General features: G+C 44.6%; 12 protein-coding genes across 12 annotated transcripts; 7 read left to right on the forward strand and 5 right to left on the reverse strand.

The window, feature by feature from the left end:
* Positions 1–118: 118 nt before the first annotated feature.
* Positions 119–2,197, forward strand: KUCA_T00001488001 (uncharacterized protein; the record flags this gene model as incomplete). Its single annotated transcript, XM_022603671.1, has 2 exons — positions 119–150; positions 223–2,197. The coding sequence occupies 2 exons, from the start codon at positions 119–121 to the stop codon at positions 2,195–2,197; spliced, it is 2,007 nt and encodes a 668-aa protein (XP_022457530.1).
* A 439-nt stretch (positions 2,198–2,636) lies between these two features.
* KUCA_T00001489001 (uncharacterized protein) lies at positions 2,637–3,240 on the forward strand (the record flags this gene model as incomplete). Its single annotated transcript, XM_022603672.1, has 3 exons — positions 2,637–2,673; positions 2,861–2,917; positions 2,978–3,240. The coding sequence occupies 3 exons, from the start codon at positions 2,637–2,639 to the stop codon at positions 3,238–3,240; spliced, it is 357 nt and encodes a 118-aa protein (XP_022457531.1).
* A 265-nt stretch (positions 3,241–3,505) lies between these two features.
* KUCA_T00001490001 (uncharacterized protein) lies at positions 3,506–4,172 on the forward strand (the record flags this gene model as incomplete). Its single annotated transcript, XM_022603674.1, has 2 exons — positions 3,506–3,571; positions 3,711–4,172. 2 exons carry the CDS (start codon positions 3,506–3,508, stop codon positions 4,170–4,172), a joined length of 528 nt encoding a protein of 175 aa, XP_022457532.1.
* Positions 4,173–4,547: 375 nt separating this feature from the next.
* Positions 4,548–5,588, forward strand: KUCA_T00001491001 (uncharacterized protein; the record flags this gene model as incomplete). Its single annotated transcript, XM_022603675.1, has 1 exon — positions 4,548–5,588. One exon carries the CDS (start codon positions 4,548–4,550, stop codon positions 5,586–5,588), a length of 1,041 nt encoding a protein of 346 aa, XP_022457533.1.
* A 195-nt stretch (positions 5,589–5,783) lies between these two features.
* On the forward strand, positions 5,784–6,191 carry KUCA_T00001492001 (uncharacterized protein; the record flags this gene model as incomplete). The annotated part of the gene is made up of 1 exon (XM_022603676.1): positions 5,784–6,191. The coding sequence occupies one exon, from the start codon at positions 5,784–5,786 to the stop codon at positions 6,189–6,191; it is 408 nt and encodes a 135-aa protein (XP_022457534.1).
* A 63-nt stretch (positions 6,192–6,254) lies between these two features.
* Positions 6,255–9,608, reverse strand: KUCA_T00001493001 (uncharacterized protein; the record flags this gene model as incomplete). Its single annotated transcript, XM_022603677.1, has 1 exon — positions 6,255–9,608. The coding sequence occupies one exon, from the start codon at positions 9,606–9,608 to the stop codon at positions 6,255–6,257; it is 3,354 nt and encodes a 1,117-aa protein (XP_022457535.1).
* A 295-nt stretch (positions 9,609–9,903) lies between these two features.
* On the reverse strand, positions 9,904–10,631 carry KUCA_T00001494001 (uncharacterized protein; the record flags this gene model as incomplete). The annotated part of the gene is made up of 3 exons (XM_022603678.1): positions 9,904–10,206; positions 10,265–10,389; positions 10,472–10,631. The coding sequence occupies 3 exons, from the start codon at positions 10,629–10,631 to the stop codon at positions 9,904–9,906; spliced, it is 588 nt and encodes a 195-aa protein (XP_022457536.1).
* A 261-nt stretch (positions 10,632–10,892) lies between these two features.
* Positions 10,893–12,023, reverse strand: KUCA_T00001495001 (uncharacterized protein; the record flags this gene model as incomplete). Its single annotated transcript, XM_022603679.1, has 1 exon — positions 10,893–12,023. One exon carries the CDS (start codon positions 12,021–12,023, stop codon positions 10,893–10,895), a length of 1,131 nt encoding a protein of 376 aa, XP_022457537.1.
* Positions 12,024–12,233: 210 nt separating this feature from the next.
* Positions 12,234–13,421, reverse strand: KUCA_T00001496001 (uncharacterized protein; the record flags this gene model as incomplete). Its single annotated transcript, XM_022603680.1, has 1 exon — positions 12,234–13,421. One exon carries the CDS (start codon positions 13,419–13,421, stop codon positions 12,234–12,236), a length of 1,188 nt encoding a protein of 395 aa, XP_022457538.1.
* Positions 13,422–13,623: 202 nt separating this feature from the next.
* KUCA_T00001497001 (uncharacterized protein) lies at positions 13,624–14,751 on the forward strand (the record flags this gene model as incomplete). Its single annotated transcript, XM_022603681.1, has 1 exon — positions 13,624–14,751. The coding sequence occupies one exon, from the start codon at positions 13,624–13,626 to the stop codon at positions 14,749–14,751; it is 1,128 nt and encodes a 375-aa protein (XP_022457539.1).
* Positions 14,752–14,788: 37 nt separating this feature from the next.
* KUCA_T00001498001 (uncharacterized protein) lies at positions 14,789–17,632 on the reverse strand (the record flags this gene model as incomplete). The annotated part of the gene is made up of 1 exon (XM_022603682.1): positions 14,789–17,632. One exon carries the CDS (start codon positions 17,630–17,632, stop codon positions 14,789–14,791), a length of 2,844 nt encoding a protein of 947 aa, XP_022457540.1.
* Positions 17,633–17,917: 285 nt separating this feature from the next.
* On the forward strand, positions 17,918–18,667 carry KUCA_T00001499001 (uncharacterized protein; the record flags this gene model as incomplete). The annotated part of the gene is made up of 1 exon (XM_022603683.1): positions 17,918–18,667. One exon carries the CDS (start codon positions 17,918–17,920, stop codon positions 18,665–18,667), a length of 750 nt encoding a protein of 249 aa, XP_022457541.1.
* Between the last annotated feature and the right edge of the window lie 113 nt (positions 18,668–18,780).

Here is an 18,780-nt window from a genome sequence, read left to right on the forward strand (position 1 = left end):
AAGCTCTCCACAAGATATCAGTTTAATCGCTCGAAGAGCAGTTGTCTCATATTGCCCACTTTGATATAGCGAAGCAAAAATCGCAGCAATTGTGCTGGTGACGAACAGATTGTCGCAGATGTCTTTTGTAACGCAAGGTTCCATTCCAGAGTGAGTGTTCAATTAGCTCGGTTTGATCAATACAATTGATCCATAATCACAACTACTAACTAATGCTGAAAGGGTTTTGGAAACGAATGCGAATGATTCGCTGACCGAGAGAACGCAATGTCTGAGCGATATCCAAGATCTGGGCCCCCCAGATATGGTGCACCTGATAAAACACAACCCAAGCACCAAAACCGAGATCGGGACCTATTTATATTACACAGGCAGTGATGTTTCCAACTCTGCGTGCGTTGCTGCTCTTCTCCATTCGATTGCCGATATCATAGGCGAAACTCCACAAGTGTGGTTTGGAAAGCACAAGCCTTGGAAAGTGCAGGAAGCCACGTACTGTGCCTATAATGCGTTTTCGAAGCTGGACACGAGAGTCAATGTCCATTTTCCAGGTGGAGTTTCTTCTTCCATGCTTGATGCTGAGGGCAATCCTGTCATTGAAAAAGATAGATACTGGCTTGAGACCGCAGTGAGCTCGGTTGTCAGAGCTCTGATTAGCGCTGATGACGATGAGGCCGATTTCTCCTCAATTGTTGAAATCCGCAAGATCAATCCTTTTCCAAACGAGGAAACCATTACCATTTTCCTGAAGGGATGTGAGGATTTGTTTTTTGAAGGTCCCAAATTGGGCTGTGCTCCGACAATTCAGCTCCCAACACTTGCCTCGAATTATTTGGTGGATGCATTCATGATTGCAGTTTCAATAACGGGCAAGTATCAGGAGGGACTCGAGATTTTGACTAGACTGGCACATAAAGAGCCCTCTGTTTCCTATCTGATTGCAAAGTTGCACTTCATGAGTTCCCATGAGGTTGACGGCATTGCGGCCCTATACGAGACGTCAAGAGAAAGGCCACTTGACAGCAATTTATTGATGACTCAAGCCGAATTTTGTTACGAGAAAGGCAGGTTTGACCTTGCACTTCCTGTTGCGATAAGGGCAGTTAACTCTTCTCCTTCTGCTTTCCTACCATGGGCGTTGTTGGTGAAGGTTTATATTGCGACTGGAAACTACGAGCAAGCTTTATTGACCCTCAACTCGTGTCCAATTGTGACTCACAAAGACAAATATCACCTCAGAAGAGTTACAATTCCACCAACATCAAACTTGCACTTGCCGTTACCAGTGGATGTAACCTTGCCCGAGGTTTCCTCGTTGAATTCCCAAGATGTGGCCAACGAACACAAAGAGGTAGACCAGACCCTCTTGAACTTGCCAGCTGGTAACCTCAAGTCTACTTTTGCAATAGCGTATGGTCTGCTGACAGAAATTGTACGCAAGACTGGTTGGGAGGCATTGCTGAAATTTAGAGCCAAAGTTTTCGTCATGGAGGAGGAATACCGCAAAGAAAAGAGCGAGTCGTCTACAACTTTGGCAACTAATGGCAATGTGGAAGCTGCAAATGGCGGTTCCGAGACACCTAAAGAAGACTACAGGAAAAAGAGGCTTTGTGAGAGGTGGCTGGACAATCTATTTATGCTACTCTACGAAGATTTGAGGGTTTACACCATGTATCGTGCCGAATTGGTTCACTTCACTGCTCAACAGATGGAGTTCAAGAAGAGCACTCTGGAGTGGGAGCTATTGGGTTTGGTTTCCTCGAGACTATGCCATCAAAAGGAAGCAGCCGAAGCCTATAACCTTGCACTATCGGGAAGGTTCTCGGTTAGATCGTCTAAGAAGCTGCTTGGCTACTATCAGGGGGAGAAAAAGAGAATCAAGAGGATCGAATCGGGCCAGAAAAAGAAGGACGAGGGTTCAATGACATCTGAGGAAATCGCCAAATATAAACAGACGCTTCAGAAGAAGATTCTGGACTTGGTTGTGAAGCTGAGTATTTGGAACCATAGGTGGTACTCTGAGTTTTCTCCAATGTTGTTGGATGCTTTGGCTTCAATGATTGATGATGCTGGAGTATTGAAGGTTGAAAGTGAGATCAGGGCCAACTATGCGACAGAAACAAACGGTGTCTTTGAGCTGATCTCTGACTCTCTTGAGTTTCTCAAAACGCATCATTTTTACCGCCCCGATGAATAAACAATTATGTCCTATCATAGTACTATAGATTAGTCTAATTAAACAGGTATTTTGAGATTTTGGAAAATTGTAGACAAATGGGTGAATTTTAGCCATCAAGGAGATACCTTTCTCAACCGTAGATACATCTATTAATGAATTATATTGCAAATGAAAATGAGCACCACTAAAGAAAAGGCTGTATATTTAATCAACTTTTTTTATTCTACTCTTAGACCAGTATGTTCAACTCCTATAGAGCATTTTCTGAGGCTCCACTGCACAGCCTGGAATAAGTTTGTTCCGTGCACACGTCCTTTGAGAAAGAGAGGAACACTTAGTCTGACACTCAGGAACTGAGGCATTCCCCGAAGCTGCTAGAACTGTTTCTGTTTTACCAATCAAATAGTAACCAGATAATCAGATTTATCTTGTTGACAATCGAGCCATAAAGTGATGAATGGCCCAGGGTATTATGAGCTCTACAGAAGGAGCACGTAAGTGATTGCAATCTCGTCAGGACTGATTTCCACAAGTTCTATTCTCTGAAAGCCAGCGCAAAGTACTAACCTTTACAGAGTCGGGGCTTCTCTTGCTGATGCTTTGGATACATTGATTCTGTAAGTCTTCAAAAATAGATGAGATGAGTGCTGATATGGATGCAGCATGTGATACACGGGGGAGATGCTCTAGGAAGAGACCTACTAACACCATCCACAGAGACCAGAGAATCCAGCCTCAGTTGGCCATGAGAGTATTGGGAAATGTGAGTGAATTTTGAGTTTCGCTTGAACTCATCAGAAATTGAGCCAGGCTTCTTGCCATCCAAGGATGTTACTAATTCATGCGTATTTCAGTTTGACAGAGTTGTTTCTGACAATTTGAAGGATAGAGTTAAGGCAAAGTTGGCATTCAAAGGCCACTTGCACACATACAGGTTTTGTGATGACGTTTGGACCTTTATAATCAAGGATGTTAACATCAAGCTGGATCAGAACGAGTCCGTTACCGTCGATAAGTTCAAGATTGTGGCATGTAATAGCAGACGGCCTGGTGAAACTTGAATTATTCACTGTTTGCCGCATCTTTATTTAGTCCGCTTGGGAAATGTAATATAATAGTTATTGTGTTTTAATAAGAATAACTAGGCATTATTTAGGACCTCGGCATGATTTCTGCCATTGCGGATCGTGCACTAGGTCCTATCAAACAGGGAGCCACATGTTATGACATGTTGGATCACTTTGAAGGCATAGACCCCATTCTGAATTGAAAAAAACAAGTGAAAGATCCCGCCAATTAATAATATTTAAGAGTTCTATCAACATAATGAGCTCATTTGTGCCTGCCCATTTTGGATCATTTACTCAAAATTTCGACTTTGAGAGACTACGGGTAAGTCTTTTTTGCTTCAGAACTGCATGAACACTTTTGGATCGGTTACGTGAATGATCAATTCAGAAATATGAAGAGTTGACACATTACTGTTTTGTCTATGAAAACCCCCCTGGAATCACCACTAACCAACTGTTAGACTGACACAAGCTCATCATTGCAGATGAGAATTAGATCCTTGAGACCGCCACAAGATTTCTTCGACTACAGAAGACTGTCGAAACCACGATCCGTTTATGACCTCCAAACAAGAGTATTGTTCAACTTGAATTACTTCTACTCCAATTATCTAGCGGTTTTCCTTGTGATTAGCGCTTATTGCCTGATCACCAACCTGCCATTGTTGTTCGTGTTATCGTTTGTTCTGATCAGCATTTACTTCATTCAAAGGTTACAGGGCGGGGAACTGAACTTGCAATTTGTCAGAATAAGCACTTCCCAGCTGTATACTCTGGTGCTGTTTATCGCCATTCCAATTCTGTTTATCTCTTCTCCTGTTTCCACTTTGTTTTGGCTCGCCAGTGCGAGCGCTGTTGTGATACTTGGACATGCAGCTTTGTTAGAGAAACCTGCAGACTCTGCCTTCTCGGACACCGTTTAAGCTGTTGAGTGGCTTCTAGAGCCCTTCTCCTTTGTGGAGATTGTGATGAATCGAGATCAAGACCGAAAGTACGGGGCTCGAATGGGTTGCTCTCGATTGCAATCTCCTACTTGTACTTTATTTATTTGATTCCTGAACACAAGTACTTTGATATTATGAGCCATTGTGGTCCAGCTGGAGACACCAGCAATCTATTTGTAGTTGGAATCGACATAACGTAATCACTTCTTGGCCTGATTTTTCAACCTGCGAGGCTTCCCTGCTTATTTTGGCTGAAGGCGATGAGGTCGAGCTCGCCTATTCTCACCCACAAAACTTCCCTATCTCCTTCTCTGTATATCTTTCTCATCAAGATTAAAAGATATTCACAGAAAAATGTCACAAGTCCCACTTTCACAACGGTTTGTGGATGTGGTCCACTCGGTGAAAAAACTTGAGAGCAGCTCGCTTCGGAAGGACTCGAAAGCCTTCCAAGATCAACTGTCTGAAACAATCAATGATCTTGAGTCTGTGAAGAAGACCATTCAACAACTGGCTATGTTTAGTACTAATGAGGAGATTGAAGAGGTTAATACTAAAGATATACAATATTTGGCTATTGACTTCTATTTGGCTAGAGCTTTGGAGAATTCTACGAAGCTAAGACAACAGGCTCTGCAGACGAGTCAAACGTTGTACATTCAGTTTTTGCACAGCTTGGAAAATTATGGCTTACTGGATAGAAACCAGCAGGAACGATTGGATAATTTCAAAGAAAGCTTTAATCCAACGTTATCAGAGCTGAGACCTGACGATCCAGTTAAAAGAAGAGAACTCAAGATTGCCAATTTCAAAGCAGAGAAAGAGTTCAATTTGAAACTATCCGTACTGAACGACCCAACCACAAATCTAGAGAATATGGACGATGAGGTTGTCAGAGAAATATACACAGATCAATTGAAGTTGCAGACTCTGCAAGCCTTTCAGCATATCGAAGCCAACATGATGGAGTTGGAGGTTTTAAAACACATGCCACAACCAAGATTGACGGAGGTGAAAGAACTTGATGACAGAGAAAGGGAAAGAGAAGGGTCCAGAGAAGCCAATCTAAAATTCACAGATAAGCTGGAGAGTCTGAGCCAGCCACTTTTGTCCAAGCAAGGTAAGGTTCTCAGGCCGTTCACAATTGTCTCTGACAGGAAGCAACTACAAAAAAAGGTATTTGGCACAGGACAAGAACTTCCCAGTATGACAGTTGAAGAATATTTGGATTACGAGCTGGCAAATGGCGGAATGGTCAAGCCACAAGAGCCTGAAAAAGAAGTAGACGAAGACGATATGGAAGCTGCTGATAAGGAGACCTATGAGAAGAGAGATTGGGACGAGTTCGTGGAGGCCAACCCCAAAGGAAGTGGAAATACTGCAAATCTGGGTTGATAATAGCTATCCCTCTTTGATAATTTAACAAATGTCACTATATTTGTCTCAAATATTCATAAATCTAAAACAATTGTTATGGCGACTTGAGGTCGTGGCCGCGTAAACGCACGACCACGTATCTTTCACAAAAATTATGCAGATGGATATGGGACTAGCTCTCACGCTCCTCAACATCCTGTACACCAATCAATAATGGTACCTGAAAAAAGGAAACAAGACGTGGAGAAGGTAGATGTGGCCTTGAATGATTCGCCAGTTGCAAAGAAACCCAAAATCGAAGCGGACTCGGTGCCTGCTCAGGACCCAAACTGGACCCTGTATGTGAAGAACCTCAACGATAAGCTCCATTTGAAGATGATGAAAGAGCAGCTGTATGTGATGTTTTCAACGTTTGGAGATGTTGTTGCTATTGAATACAGGCCGAAACAGAATATGCGTGGTCAGGCCTTTGTGTCGTTTGGCAGCATAGAAGATGCTTCTTTGGCACTAAAGGGCTTGCAAGGCGACCTGTTCTTCGGCAAACCATTGAGTATAGAATTTGCCAGACAAACGAGTAAAGCTATCGAAGTGTTTTCTACAGAGACACAAAATGGGAGCTGATGTATGAAACCACCACAAAAATCATATAGACATATATATAGATACCAACTAATGTACACTAGCTTATCCTCTCCGCTTACTGATTCTCCACGTCTGCTGCTCATCAAACTTGTTGAACAACGGCTGGATTTTTATTGCTTTCTTTCTAGCACTAAGCTCCTGGGGGTTAGCAACTTGGAAAAATGTCGGTGCCAATTCAACAAGCCACTTCGGTTCGATCTTGGTAACATACCGCATATACTCCTTCGCTGTGAGCACCAGTGTATGAAACATAACGTATTCAGCGTGCGTCTTCTTGAAAAGTGCCGATGAAGGATGAATATGAACAGGTGTGTTTTCGATAATCGTTTTGAATAGGGATTCTTCAGAGCTTTTCTTTGCAGAGTTCTTGAAAAATCCCGAGCAAAACGTCTTTCTGACTAGGTCGATGTTACCACCACAACTGCTGAGAGAATGCTTATGTTTGGACATAATCTTCAACAGTTGACCTCTGACCTCCTTTGCCCTTCTCAGACTCTTATCGTGAATAAAATGTTCCTGACACCAAATCTTGGACTGGTTGTTATCAATCCAGCGTTCGTAGACATTCAACAACGTAATGTGGTCCCCGGTTGGATCATTGAATTTGGCCTTCATTCTATCTGCAAGCTCCCTCTTGTCCTTCGGACTGTAGAAAACATCTGGGACAGAAAGCATGGCAACAATAGAAAGCACTTCTTCAGAGCATCCAAAATCGAAGGATGCTATTAAAGTCTTAGCCAAGGCTGGTTCCATGGGGAAGTCTGCCATCTTTCGACCAAGCTGGGTTAGATAACCATCTGCATCTAGCGCTGTCAAAGTGTACAGCTCCTCTAAAGCCGTCACCATAGAGTTTACAGGAGGAGGATCCATGAAATCAAAATTCAACAGGTCGTTGATGCCCATTGCCTTCAGCATGAGAATAGTGTGGGACAAATTTTGCCTCTGAATTTCGGGTATGGTATTCGGATTCATTTCCTTTTCATATGCAGACTTTGTGTAGAGCCTATAGCACTTTCCTGGTCCCGTTCTTCCTGCTCTACCAGCTCTCTGGTTGGCCTGGGCTTTTGAAATAGGCGACACTATCAGCGAGTCCATTCCCAGCTTGGGGTCGTATGCGTTAATTTTGACAAAGCCCGGATCCACAACATAGTAGATACCATCAATGGTTAGAGAGGTCTCTGCGATATTGGTAGCAAGAATCACCTTCCGCTTACCTGCAGGAGTAGGCTCGAAAATCTTCGTCTGCATTTCCGAAGGCAGAGAAGAGTATATGGGAAGTACTAACAGCTCGGGCGTGTCCCCTTGATCATAGAATACTTGCATCCTCTCCAGTAGAGTTTCACAACAGGTATCGATTTCTTCTTTTCCGGTTAAAAAAACCAGAATGTCCCCAGCAGGTTGCTCCAGGTGGATAGAGATGATGGAGTCAAGACATGCAGCAACATAATCCATCTCGGGCTCAGCAGAATAATAAATTTCCACAGGAAAAGTCCTACCAGGAATTTGCATAATGGGACATGAATCAAAAAAAGTCGAGAACTTGTTAGCGTCAAGAGTAGCCGAAGTGACTATGACTTTCAAATCGTCTCTCTTTTGAGCAGCGACTTTAAGCAATGCAAAAAGCACATCAGTAGCGATTGTTCTTTCGTGAGCTTCATCAAGCATAATGACGGAATACCGTCTCATATAAGGATCATTGATCGCCTCTCTCAAAAGCATACCATCCGTCATATACTTGATTTTGGTCTTTGCACTGGTCACATCCTCAAATCTGATGGTATATCCTACCTCATCACCCACCCTACAGCCCACCTCTTCTGAAACTCTCTTAGCAACGCTGACGGCAGCCACACGGCGTGGTTGAGTACACCCAATCAAGCCTTTATCAGCTAAACCTTCTTCAGCTAGATATTGTGTTATTTGGGTCGTCTTTCCGGAGCCTGTTTCACCCACAATGACCAAAAACTTGTTGTTGCGTACACCTTCCACCAGCTTGGACCTCATTGAGTATACGGGAAGTGTTTCTCTTTGCTGTGCTATACTTAAGTCTGTTCTCTTCCCCAGAGATGCGGACTTGTTCTCCTTCTGCCATTGTTCGAATCGAGATGATTGGCCCATGTAAGCTCGCCTTTCCATATCTGTCCTTGAGTAAACCTGCTGCTGGTTGAAAGGATCTTCTGCGGTGTCTGTCTTTTTTTCTTCGCGAAGCTTTCGTTGCTCTTCTTTGGCCAGTTCGTACTTCTTCTCCTTTACCTCTTTCATTAATGTGGATCCGCGCATGGCCGATCTGTTCAAAGACCCTTCTGGATTCTTGACGATCTTTACCGGGGGTAGTTCGATTCCACTTCGGGATGTCTGTCCTCTCAAGAATGGGGGCTCTTCATTGGTTATTTCGATCTCTATCTCCTCATCCTCTTCCTCATCTAGCATTGGGGGCTGATACAGGAGTTCTGCCTGCATCTCATCCAGATCAACGGCCTGTCTCTTGACCCCGAATGCTTTGGAGCTTTGGGCCAATTCCCACAGATCAGGACTCTCTGAGGTCGACCTTTTGTGTTTTTTGCTGAGACTCGACGAAGCCCGCGTGGGCGACCGGCCTCTTCCACCCAGAGCCATGTTGTTCGAGCCAGTTCCAAAACGCTCGGCTTGCTCCTCCTCACCAGATATTTGATTTATATCTTTCATCGACAACGATATCTTCTTATCAGACGAAATTCCAGTCACTTTGACGTAGACCTCTTGGCCCATCTTCACCAAGTCTGAAGGGTGCGAGACCCTGTGCTTGGCCATGCAAGATACGTGACATAGGCCCTCAGTCTTGTTTGGAGCTCCTGTCCTATCCCTCGACTTGATACCAAATAGTCTCACGAAAACACCGTAATCTTTGATTCCCAGCACTTCTCCTGGGTACACCTTACCGTTGAGAGGCTCGTCATCCCAGTCAGCACGGTCTTCTATTTTCTCTCTCTTTATCGGCCTCTCTCGCACCACCTTGGGTTTGCGTTCTGTTTTAATAAAATCCTTTGACTCCTCAACCTTAAAGTTCTTGATGAAATCATTCTCTTCCTTAATAGCCACTGCCTCAGTATTTGCCAATGCCAACCCACTGAATTCCAGTGTCTCTGTTTTGATCTTTACAGGGCTCTCTGTTTCCTCTTTTTTGACAGTCAATAACTCGGGATTCAGGATTTTATCTATTTCATCCACAAAAGTGAGATTTGCCAACTCATTTGCTCCGGTCTCTTCAAGTTTCGACAAGAACTCCGTCTTGTTGTTAGAAGACTCGTGTAGAGCTTGAATGAAGTTTGCCATCGCTAACACATCCTCGTCAGCCGGTTCCATGCCTGTTATTCGTGCAACAACATTGCAGATCTGGCTTATTGCCTTGCTGGACATTGTAGATGGTCTTAGCAAAAAAAATGCGACGTGTTTGAAGGTTCCGCCTTTTGACAGACGTGTTGCAGTGTGGGAGAGCCTTTGAATTTTTCAGCTCTGCGGTGATGCCCCATCTTATCATCTCCCATTATCAGCCGTTATTACTATGGCACTCTCGCCTTGTTGGAAAAAGTCTTCGTTTTAATGAATTTATGAAATAAAAGCACCGATTTCATGATCTGAAATCACCATGCTACAATTTCTACTTATTTTATATTTTGTAAGGATTTTTCAGCTCGTTTCAGCTAGGTTTTACTTACTCAAAATCAACCTCTCTGATCCCATTGGCATCAACCACCTTCACATACAATCCTTTGAAGTCTATTGGCATTCTTGTTGAAAGCTCTTTGGAGCACATTTTGAGAATCCTGAGGCCATCGTCCACACTCATGTTTGAGCGATAATGATGATCCAGAAGCGACATCGTGTAGAAAGCGGCGTAGCCGTGGGCAGCATAAGGCAAGTCTACTCTAGTTCCCAGGTAGTCTATCATGCTCAAATTTGGTAGGTTGGTCGTTTCGTCAAAACCGGCAAGCAAAACGTTGACTTGGAATGGTTTCTGGTAAAGATTGTTAGTAATTCGATCTCAAAGAAAGCGTGTTTGCGACAAGACTTACCCTCGATCTGAGCGACTTGGCCAGTTGACCTCTTACAAAACTCGCAATTGCTTTCGGTCTGAGATCCACCTGTTCTCTCATTCCATGTAGCTGTATATTTGCTTGCATCAACTCTGCAAATTGGACTAAAACAGATAAAGTTAGTGGACGTTCAAGACTCTCACCCTAAAGTGCAAAACTGAATCAATAAACGATCTTTCAACATACCTGTATCACCAGATTCACCAGTGAACGCCATCAGATTGTGGTCATTCAAGACTCTAGTCTTGTCGTCCGTGGTCTTCAACACAGAGATACCACGGGTAAACGCCTTGGAGGTGGCAATGATGACCGAGTCTTCCACCTGGATTCCGAGCACAATATCCATAATTCACAAACTTGTCCAATAATCTATCTGATATTAAAACTTTAGTGCAATTGGCAATATTGCAAAAGCACACTGGATGGTTGGGTTTGATTGACAACTTGTTTGAAGAGTGAAGCTTCACTTTGGCCACCCGAAGGGTGTGTACAGTCTCAAGTTCTCCACACTGAACATTGGCTGGTGACTACAAACAACATAATATTGAAATTTTTATTATTCGCACTTGACGCTCTCCAATAATTTGGGTTGATACATTCTATTCGCTCATTTATATTCAAATCTCAAAGCTTGGTCTAAATCCTCGATCAAGTCCTTGGAGTCCTCGATACCAATACTGATTCTCAGAAGAGTAGGCTGGACACTGGCATCAGTGAGAGCTCTCCATTCGATCAAACTCTCTACACCACCGAGAGAAGTGGCATGGTGGAAGTACTTGAGTCTGCTGGGGAGCGTCTTGGCGATCTCGGCCTCACTGACTTCAATTGAAAAGGTGGGTCCATATCCACCGGTCAACTGTTCCTTGACAAACGCATCTGTTTGCAAAGAAGCATGGTACACCTTTGTCAAGACTGGATACTTTGCGATATTATCGTTCAGATACTTGACAACCTCCTCGGCACTCTTACTCTGCTTCAAAATTCTAAGCTCATACGTTCTCAAACTTCTATTGAGAAGGTAACTCTCCAAGTTGGGGATATTGGTACCCAAATAGACTCTATCATGGAATAGTTGGAGCTTTACCTTGGGGTCCTTGGTCACGAGAACACCTGCCAAAAGATCAGAATGTCCTCCAAAGTATTTGGTGGCAGAATGCAACACTAAGTCAGCACCCCAAAGAAAAGGATCCTGCAGAGGTGGTGGGGCAAAAGTCGCATCCACAGTCAGGAAGGCACCCCTCTCGTGAGCCTTATCAGCGTAGTACTTAATGTCGAAAGCAGTACCTTCTGGGTTGACGGGGGTTTCGAGATGAACAATATCTCCTTTCTGCAAAACACTGAAATCGTCGTCAAGTCCAATTTGGTTCAACCCATTCAATCTTGAAAAGATGTTGGCAATACCATGACACCCGTGGTACCCCTTTCCGATTGCCAATGTCTTTGGGTTGTAGTACGTCAAAGCTGCAAAAAAAGCCGCAAGACCAGAGGAGTAAACCACAACATGGCCCCCCAAAATACCCTCCAAAATCGTCTCTGCCTTTACCGAATTCGGGTGGTTCAAACGAGAGTAGATCAGTTCGGACAGTTGTTCTTCATCAGAACGCTGCGTGACTGGAACTAGATCATCCGGGTTGTTGGAATATCTATAGGTGGTAGAGACGTTAATCGGCTGGACCACGTCAGGAACACGCGCTGTGGAGTCGTCGTCGTGAATGAGCTTAGTGCTGATACCTGCCATTTTTGAATTCAAAGCAATTCTCAAAATTCCGAGATTGAGCGACAAATGGGAATCTCTCTGAATATGTAATTGAGGCTTCGATGAGTTCGAGCCAGATCAAATTTCACGTGACCGGACGCCGCATCTTGGAGGACTATGGTATATGCAGACAGAAGGATTAGGATACAAAAACAGAGGGTTCTTGGTTTTTCAATTGTTTCATTGATCATCCTATAATATCTTTACATCCAATATGTCATCATCCTCAAGCTCTGCATCGCCAACAGTGCTATTCAAATCCAGTTCATCCTCCATTATGAGCGAGAGTTTGGTACGTGGATTCAAACCTTTCTTCTCTTTGTAATATTCTGCGATTTTTGATATTTCAGTTGAGTTACTCACCTCAATCTTCACACTGTCTGTAGAACTTCCTCTAACCTCTATGCTGAAATACCTTTCGACAGCATCGTCTTGGGTCTCCGCAGACGAGACAATATGAACACCTTCAACCTCATCAATGAAGGTTGAATTACCCTCATCTATGACCTCCAAGTCACTATCATTTTCATTATCTTGATCTCTCTCTGCTCTCCGCACAAGTCTCTCCTGCATTCTTTTCTCGCTCAAACGCTGTGCCTCTTTTCTGTCCTGCAGTTGAAGCAATAACACATAGTCTCCGTCCACACTGGTTCTCAGTCTCTTCATCGATTTTGTAACACTGTAAACAGGTAGCTCATCTGCAAATGTCAACCCCAGATTGGGCTCGTAAAACACGAAATCATCAGCCCTGTGTAGAGGATACTGGAAATGCGATACAAGCTTGCGTTTGATTTTGCTGAACTTGTGGTCTGCCTTTGTCCTCATTGTGAGTTCATCACCTGAATTATTGAAATAAGACTGCACCGTTATTAGAAATTTTGAGTTTTTAAGCTCAGCAAGATCATCTTCGTTCATCGTCTGGAACTCGTAAGATTGAGGGATATATGCCTCGACTTCATCCACATCAACAACGTTGAAACTTTGAGTTGATTTCTGTAGACTTTGCAGAAACGCATCCTCTTGCTCATCAGTGACCGATATGGAACCACGCTCTTTTCTCCGATCGGGCACCCGTTTCAGTTTGGGTGGGGGAGTCAGCTCTCTGTATTCATCATCTGACTCATTTTCACGCTTTCTCCCTCGCGTTATGGGTTCCGTAAAAACCTTCGGGGAACTTCTCAGATCACTAAACGAAATATCCAGACTTGGTCCAACATCGGACTTACTCTCCTTCTCTTTCTTCTTAGACTTCTTTTTCTTCTTTTTAGGTCTGGGGTCCACAGTGCTCGCCAAGCTGAAGAAATCGTTAAATATGTCTGACTTCGGACCGTCTTTTTCTGAACCCAAACTCGGCAAAGCACCCAAGTTGGTCTCACTCATAAGATAATGTATAGTTGGTAGTGTTAGCAAAAATGTCCTTGATACAGAGCTAAACAGAACACGATCTCGCTACGCGCGTTAAGAAAAGGGTTAATCTGGGGTACCGTTGGAAAATGGCAGATGCCGGTTGAAGATTGATACCGGGTCGCACAACCTTATCAATGGATCTCCCTGTTCATAGACCAACTTCAAACAGCTTACAATGCTAAGATGTCTCAGGAGATCATACAGCTCGGCTGCATCCGTGGAGTTGATAGCATCTGTGCGTGATCCCAAATTTCGCATACCAGGTGATGCCACCATCTTCAGCGGGATCCAGCCCACAGGAATATTTCACCTGGGCAACTATCTCGGGGCAACAAGGGTCTGGAGTGATCTTACAGAGAGAATTTCCGAGGAAAAATTGAACAGTGAGCCCATGTTTATGGTGGCCGATTTGCACTCCATTACCGTTCCTCAAATAGCTTCAGACCTCAGAACCATGCGCAAGCAGGCTCTTGCCAGTATCATTGCCTGTGGTGTGGACCCAGCAAAGGCGAGACTATTTTACCAATCCACGGTACCGGAACATTCCGAGCTTAACTGGGTGATATCCTGCTCCACCCCAGTGGGAATGCTTAACAGAATGACCCAGTGGAAATCCAAAGCGAACCTCAGTTCTGGTGCATCGCTTGCTGATGATGCGAGCTTGGGTGGAGTCAAGCTAGGACTTTTGGCCTATCCCACACTGATGGCTGCTGACGTTCTTCTTTATAGATCTACGCATGTGCCAGTGGGTGCAGACCAAGCACAACATTTGGAACTAACGAGAGAACTCGCCATCAAGACCAATAAGTTACTGCGGACAGACTATTTCCCAGTGCCTAAGACCCTGCTAGCCCCAACCAACAAAATCTTGTCGCTGAAAAATCCTCTGAAAAAGATGTCCAAGTCCGACCCGGAGCCACTGTCCAAGATATTCATCACGGATAGCGACAAAGATATCAAAACGAAGATTAACAAAGCCATAACAGACTCCATAGATGGAAAAATCACATATAACCCCATAGAGCGTCCAGGAATTGCCAATCTTTTGACTATCATAAGTGCTATCGAGCGCCGTCCCGTCAGCCAAATTTTGAATGATGTTGAGAACTTTGAGAAGAGGGAGCTGAAGGCCTTGGTGGTGGAAAGACTCACCACCGAAATCAAGGGCCCACGTGAGAGGTTCAGCGAACTAATGAAGAATGACGCCTTACTTAATCGTATATCCAAAGAAGGAACGGAAAAGGCCAGAGAGGTTGCATCGAAAACCATCAAGGATGTCTACGAGCTAATGGGTTTGAATTAATCATAAATAGACTCTAAAAAATCCAATGTACATACAGTTACCCAATCACGTCAACTGCTTCACCGTACTGAACCAAGATTCTTTGCACCTCGCGATACTTCGCACATGCCAGCACGATCTCTTTGAGTAGCTTGTGCTTATCAATTCCACAAACCTTAGGCTCCCAGGGAGCTGAAGTAACGTCATTCGGCCCATACAGCTCAGCACAAATCTCCAAGATTCGGGCTTTGAGAGGAATCTCACTCAATCTCTTCATATAGACAATGAATAGATTCTTGAAACTGGCCTCATCTCCAAGCAACTCGTACACGAGAAGTTTGTTTTCGAGGTGGTTCAGAGAGATTACAACTTCCAGATTCTCATATCCCTCTTTCATCAGCATAATCTTGCTGATCTTGGAAAACAGTCTGCCCTTGCCTTTTCTCATAACCTCTTCGTTGGTATGCCTTTCCAGAAGAGAAACGATGTTCTCTGAACCGCCATCGACATCAGCAGATTTGTCATTGCTCGTAGATCCAACAGCTGTAGAGTCCCAATACTGGGACCCAAATGCCCACCATGAGTCACTTATCAAACTCCACGTGCCCATATGTTGGTTATACAAATACCCGTTTCCGTTACTGAGAGTCACCACTGGGATTCCCGTGGCAGTAACAGAACACAGAGTGAGGTTCTCTGCTCTTGAGAGGTATTCACCTGTAAAATAGACATTGTTCGAGGAATCTGTTGCATTTGAGCGATATATGGGTTGAAGAAGAGGAAACAGCGAAGTCGACCCAAACAAACTCTTCTTTGCTGGAACATCCCAAATGTGCAGCTCTCCTATGGATGTGACAGCCAACAGATACTTCCCTTTGCTCTCCAAAAACGAGAGAGGAGAACCCAAAACAATGGGAGGCAGCAGACGCCTTCCTACATCGCTGTAGACAATGATATTCCCGTCAACTGTGGCCACCACCCAGAAATCGCCGTCACCACCAGTGGCCAGCAAAACCCGTTTCGGTAGAAAGTCCACAAAGACTTGCTTCCTTTCCACCTCAGAAGACTGGAACGGCAGATATGTTTTCGTTAAGGATACTCTGCTAGGAGTAGACTCGTTACCGTTTCCATTGATAATCTCCAACTCCAAGGAGTCGTCGGTGGGAGAGACCTGCTTAATCACGGACCTCACTTTTGGAATTGAAATGCGAACATTACTGAAAGCGTTTGAAGGATTCAGCACAACCGATCCTATGATCTCAATAGCATCAATGCTCTTCTTCTGTTGCTTATGGTTAGTTGACGAATCACCGTCTAGGTCAGCCGGCCTCGCTAGCTTGTTGACTTTCCCGGGAAGTTCTTTTCCAACAGAGTACGATGGGGGATCAAACTCCATAGTGGAAACAGGTCTTGGAGCCGATGCACGATCGGCCTTGTTCTTATCGTTTCCATTAGAGTTTCCATTTGCATTTGTCGAACCCGAGAGAAGCAACGGCTGTACCCGCTTCTTGCCTTCTTTAGTTTTTGCAACCATTGTAGATACAATGGCATTTCCATTTGTCTTCTGTGGAACAACAGTCTCAACCGTGTCATCTACCGACTTTGCTGTGTCATCTTGCGTAGATGCTTTCTTTTCCTCCAAAATGGCTTCCTCCCGCGACAACTTCAGCTTCTCTTTCAAATTCTTTTTTAGCAAAGATGCCGGAATGACTCCTGTTGTGGAAGAGTCAACTATGGGACCCAGCTCGTTCTCCTCAAACGCCATGACCCAAAACTCACCGTTGATGGTTGTGAAAAACAACTTCGACCCATCTTTGCTCCAGCTCATATCAACAACACCAGAGCTGGATATTCCTTCAGCCACAAGCAACGGGGAATCAGCGCACGTACTCCAGATGGCAATGGTGGAGTCCAACGAGCCCGTAGCCACGATATAGGCATACCTGTAATCGAGAGCAGTGGGACAATGTTTCACTATGATATCCAACCCAGCCGATTCCAATTGCTGAGGTGAACAGTCCAGATTTCTATACGTCACTGGAGAAACAGAAGTCACTGAACATTGGTAGCCGTGTCCTACGAAGCTGCACCAGGACTTCCATGAGCCTGACGCACCGGTAGGCTGTTTGGGTGGGTTTTCAGGATTGCGCATCACTGTAACCAAAGCCGTTTGAGGACCTTTCGAGGCATTGGGAAATGTAACAATGCGGTTGTCTCGACTCCAAGATAACTTCCTCACTCTTGACTTGTTCAGAGTTGAAATGTTCACCAGACCGTCAAAGCTCTTCACCGAAGAATTAAAGTGTCTTTTTCCATCTTTGTCCTCCGTTAATGTGTATTCAAACAACAGGGCTTTACGATCATCACTAAGAGATATTAAGTTTTTGCCCATGTTGCAGTCGAAAGCGATACCTTTTATGCTGGTGGCATCTTGGTTGATGATGGAAATCACCTCTTGGTTATTGACATCGTAGATCAGTATTCCAGCGCCAAGAGTCGCGATTGCCAGCAATTCGTCTTCCGCAGACCAAGAAAGATCAGAAACCGAGGACTTGATTCCTTCAACAGCCAGTTCGAGCTTTCCGTCTCTTTGAATGTAGACCTCTCCGTTGGAGCACCCAACGGCTAAGAAGTCAGTAAGGTTACCATATCGCACTGCTGTAATCTCGCTTCGGCCCTCATCTGGAATGACTTTCGACATAGGAGCACTCAATTCAGTGAAATCGGGCTTTTGAGCCGTTATGGGCACCGTGGCCATCAGTTTGTCCAGTGCGTATATCCATACCTGGCCATCTAGTCTCGCGAAGGCCACTTTCGTGTTGTCAGGGTTGACAGTCACCGCAGGACATGCCAGCCCGCTCTCCGAGGGTTCCACCGGAATCGGGAACTTGAAGAGATGCATTCAATAGAAAATAGAGAAGACCCGGGGTATGGCCTAATTCGTTGGAAATGAGAAACAAGCAAGACTCGTGGTGTTTGGGTGTAGGCGTGCTGCCACGAGAAGGACGTGTCAGCAACGGCGGATTTCTCAGACATCCTAAACAATGATGGATGAACGAACAGGACTGAAGCAATCATCCATTCGTTACAAGCTTGAATCCACTGGATATATATACACACATCCTTATACTTCCAGATTGGTAGTGCTAGCACATCACAAACGAGGTAGAAAGACTAGTTAGCAAAGATGGAAGACGAGGCCCAAGCGACGTTTTCTTCAGGATCCGGTTCAGAGTTCACCGAATACTGGATAGACTGGTTCCTTGGAGTCAGAGGAAACGAATACTTTTGTGACATAGACATCGAGTACGTGAAGGATCGGTTCAACCTCACCGGACTGAACCAACATGTGGACAGATTGTCCTACTTAATAGACGTGATTACGGATGCACACTCCATTGACGAGAGCCAGCCGGAGGCCGTGAAGTTGAGAATCGAGGAAAATGCCAAATATCTTTACTCACTGATACATGCCCGTTATATTCTCACTCCCAGAGGATTGGTTAAGATGTCTGAGAAATTCAAGAGCGGCGATTTTGGATACTGTCAGAGACAGTACTGCAAGTTGCAGGCTCTGCTGCCGGTGGGTATAAGCGACGTTCCCAAAGTGTATCCCGTGAAGTTATACTGTCCATCATGCCAGGACCTTTACAATCCCAAATCTTCAAGACACCATTCCATTGATGGTGCGTTTTTTGGTACCAGTTTCCCAGCCATGTTTCTGCAGGCGTACCCAGAACTGGTTCCCACTCACAGCACACAGATCTACATCCCCAAAGTATTTGGGTTCCAGCTCCACGAGCACGCCAAGCTCACGAGATGGAGGGTGCATCAACGCGATAAATATGTCAAGAATCTTTTGGAGAACAATGTGAATCTCAGCGGACCGGGCGGATATGTTGAAGACACCGACGAAAAGCCCACCGGTAAAAGGTGAGAAGGAGCTGAAAGTGGGCCGATAATTGAGACTGGGTCTATGGAGCTGAGGTTATGACATGGAAGGCTTTTGCTGAGACCCCCCTTCCAGCCTGTGCTTGAATATACATTTGA

Source organism: Kuraishia capsulata, genomic scaffold (assembly GCF_000576695.1).
Source record: "Kuraishia capsulata CBS 1993 genomic scaffold, Kuraishia_capsulata_scaffold_2, whole genome shotgun sequence".
NCBI classification, from domain to species: domain Eukaryota; kingdom Fungi; phylum Ascomycota; class Pichiomycetes; order Pichiales; family Pichiaceae; genus Kuraishia; species Kuraishia capsulata.